The 2491-nt window shown below is 38.7% G+C and overlaps 1 protein-coding gene across 1 annotated transcript; it reads left to right on the forward strand.

Moving 5' to 3' along the window:
• The first annotated feature begins 206 nt into the window (after positions 1 to 206).
• LOC126369080 (alpha-(1,3)-fucosyltransferase 7-like) lies at positions 207 to 1974 on the forward strand. The gene is made up of 4 exons (XM_050013372.1): positions 207 to 217; positions 669 to 764; positions 1479 to 1719; positions 1963 to 1974. Exons 1-4 carry the CDS (start codon positions 207 to 209, stop codon positions 1972 to 1974), a joined length of 360 nt encoding a protein of 119 aa, XP_049869329.1.
• The last annotated feature ends 517 nt before the right edge of the window (positions 1975 to 2491 follow it).

The raw sequence follows: 2491 nt of genomic DNA on the forward strand, positions 1-2491 counted from the left end.
CTATAGTCATTATTATACGTAATGGCCTAGAATTTATTCCTTCCATGTATGGAAGGGATCCAAAGCAGATTTGGATCTTATTCAGTGAGGAATCTCCTATGCACACTACTTCAACAATACAACCAAGAATAGAATTTATAAATAAATCAATTCATTTACGATATGAAACAGTTATAAAAAGACTTGCGAACGTATTCAATTGGACTATGACGTTCAGGTATGTTTCATTATCTTAATATCGGATTACTAAGAGTTTGCTCCGTGACGTCTGTTGGGCATAACCTCCCAGACCCACCCAGGTGCAAAGATTGTCCGTAGCTATACAGCGTGGCTACGGCGTTTTGAGCACCTTTGCGCAAAGAACGTTCAGAGGCGGAATACTTCGTATTTTTTTATAATGGTTTGGTTTTAACAGACTCCAAAAACAAGGTTATTTGACATGCTTTTAACTTTTTTAGGTTCTCCATCTTTATGTTTTACTGCGAAGTTAATTATAATGCTTTAATTGTGAGAATTTACTTTATTTGTAATTGTTACTATTAACACTCAATTTTCTTACTCATCTTTTTTTTCTTAGTTCATCTTGCCATGGATGTACGTCTGACCACCTCAATTGGGATATAGTTGTATTTGTTGTGTATGTGTTTATGTTAAATCTTCAATTGTAGAAGTGACTCTGACATCCCGGTGCCTTACGGTAGAACGGTTCCTCTACCTTCGCCAGTGGACGTGGACCTGACAAATGTAGAAGATGCTCTGTCCAAGTTGGTGCCGTCCTGGCATAAAAAACAGTTCTCAGTAATGTCGAACATCATCATGTCTAACTGTTGGATTCTGCGGAGGAATGACGTCCTTACCGAACTTCTTAAGTATATGAAAATAGACCTTGCCGGAAGATGCTGGCCAGGCAATCAAAATAAGTAGGTATTTGTACTTATTTTGTTGTAGGATTTTAGTATTATACCAGGGAAACTCACAAAGAAAAAAAATCTTTTTGTAATTCTTTTATCCCCTGTTGAGATATTTTGTTTTTTCTGTAGCCTAATATCCCACTGCTGTGCAAATGCCTCCCCATTCTCTTTCCCACCCTCCCTGTCTTGGGCATCGTTCTGCCAGGTGTGCCGGAAGGCGTCCATCTCGTCCCTCCAACGTCGTCGTGGTCTGCCTCGACTTTGACGACCTTGTGGGGACCAATCAGATGAAATTTTGGCCCTTATTTCCGGATGCATACGGCAGACATGTCCCGCCCATTCCCACTTCAGTTTAAGAGGTTGAGATATAGGGCTCGAAAAACAGATTTCCACTCCTCGCGATCTAAGCCGCAGTTAGCTGCAGCTGCAGATCGCTAAGAGAAATTGTAATCGAATAAAACCCAGCTAGCCGGCGTCAGCATAATGAGGAGACATAGATCGAAAAATTCTCTTAGACAGGATGAGCACCCATAGACTGGTGAATTATTTTAAATGTCTTAATTTCAGGTGTATCCACGCAGTCAATGCCGAATGGAGACCAAATTGCAATGACACGGACATCTACATATTCTACCTGGTATTCGAAAACTCAAGTTGTCGCCAGTATATGACAGAGAAATTATTCCATCATGCATATGCTAAGGGCGCCATTCCTGTTATCCTAGGACCCCCACTGATAGACTGCTTGAGCCTGTTGCCTCCAAACTCCTTCCTCCATGTGGATAGCTACAAAAGCCTTAAAGACCTGGTAAACCATATGACTGACATCTTCCACCGATGGGACATCATGTTATCCTTCCACGCCTGGAGGAAACATTTTGCGCTTCTCAACGAACATGGATATTTTAGAACGGCGTCTCGCTATTATTGTCGGGTTTGTGAAGCACTAAATTACAACGATGGCGAAACTAAAATTTACGATGTTGATGAACTGAGTCTGTACCTTAACCAAAATATACTATGTGACTTAAGTTATAACATCCCCAAACAGAACAGAAAATGAAATTACCAATTTGAAATTGGTACTTTCCCTGAATGCCGATTCGAGTTATCATAACCACAACTTATGAGATTGGACGATATTCGGATCGGCTTTGCCTATAAGTAGCCTTAAGTTTGCCTGTAGGTACTGGCTAATATCATTTTGCGAACTGCGAGATAACAACTTTGTGGTTTTTGGAATTAAGCAATCAATAAAATTCTTTAAGTATTGTTTTTTATTAATTTTACTCCTCATACACGAACCTGGAACCTCTGATCTGATTCCACATCTGAAATATGTGTTTATGTGTGTATATTATAAATAGAAAAAATAGAATATTTAAAAAGTTTTTGCTCCAGTTGGGAGATCTAGAAGATTGAAAAAAAGAAAGTGAATTCGATTTAAGACTGCGATATATTTTTAACCGTGGCGAAAGTGAAAATGTGCTGAACATTTAAGCATTCATATTTTAAAGGAAAATTATTCACTTACTTACCGACAATTCGAGTATTTTTTTTAATACAATATATTATAACAA

This window comes from Pectinophora gossypiella, chromosome 8 (genome assembly GCF_024362695.1).
Source record: "Pectinophora gossypiella chromosome 8, ilPecGoss1.1, whole genome shotgun sequence".
In the NCBI taxonomy this organism is placed as follows: domain Eukaryota; kingdom Metazoa; phylum Arthropoda; class Insecta; order Lepidoptera; family Gelechiidae; genus Pectinophora; species Pectinophora gossypiella.

Excerpts from the sequence above, each read along its gene's own strand:
- LOC126369080 (XM_050013372.1), top strand. Across the intron at positions 765-1,478 it reads GTAGAAGATGCTCTGTCCAA|GTGTATCCACGCAGTCAATG; the intron begins GTTGGTGCCGTC and ends TCTTAATTTCAG.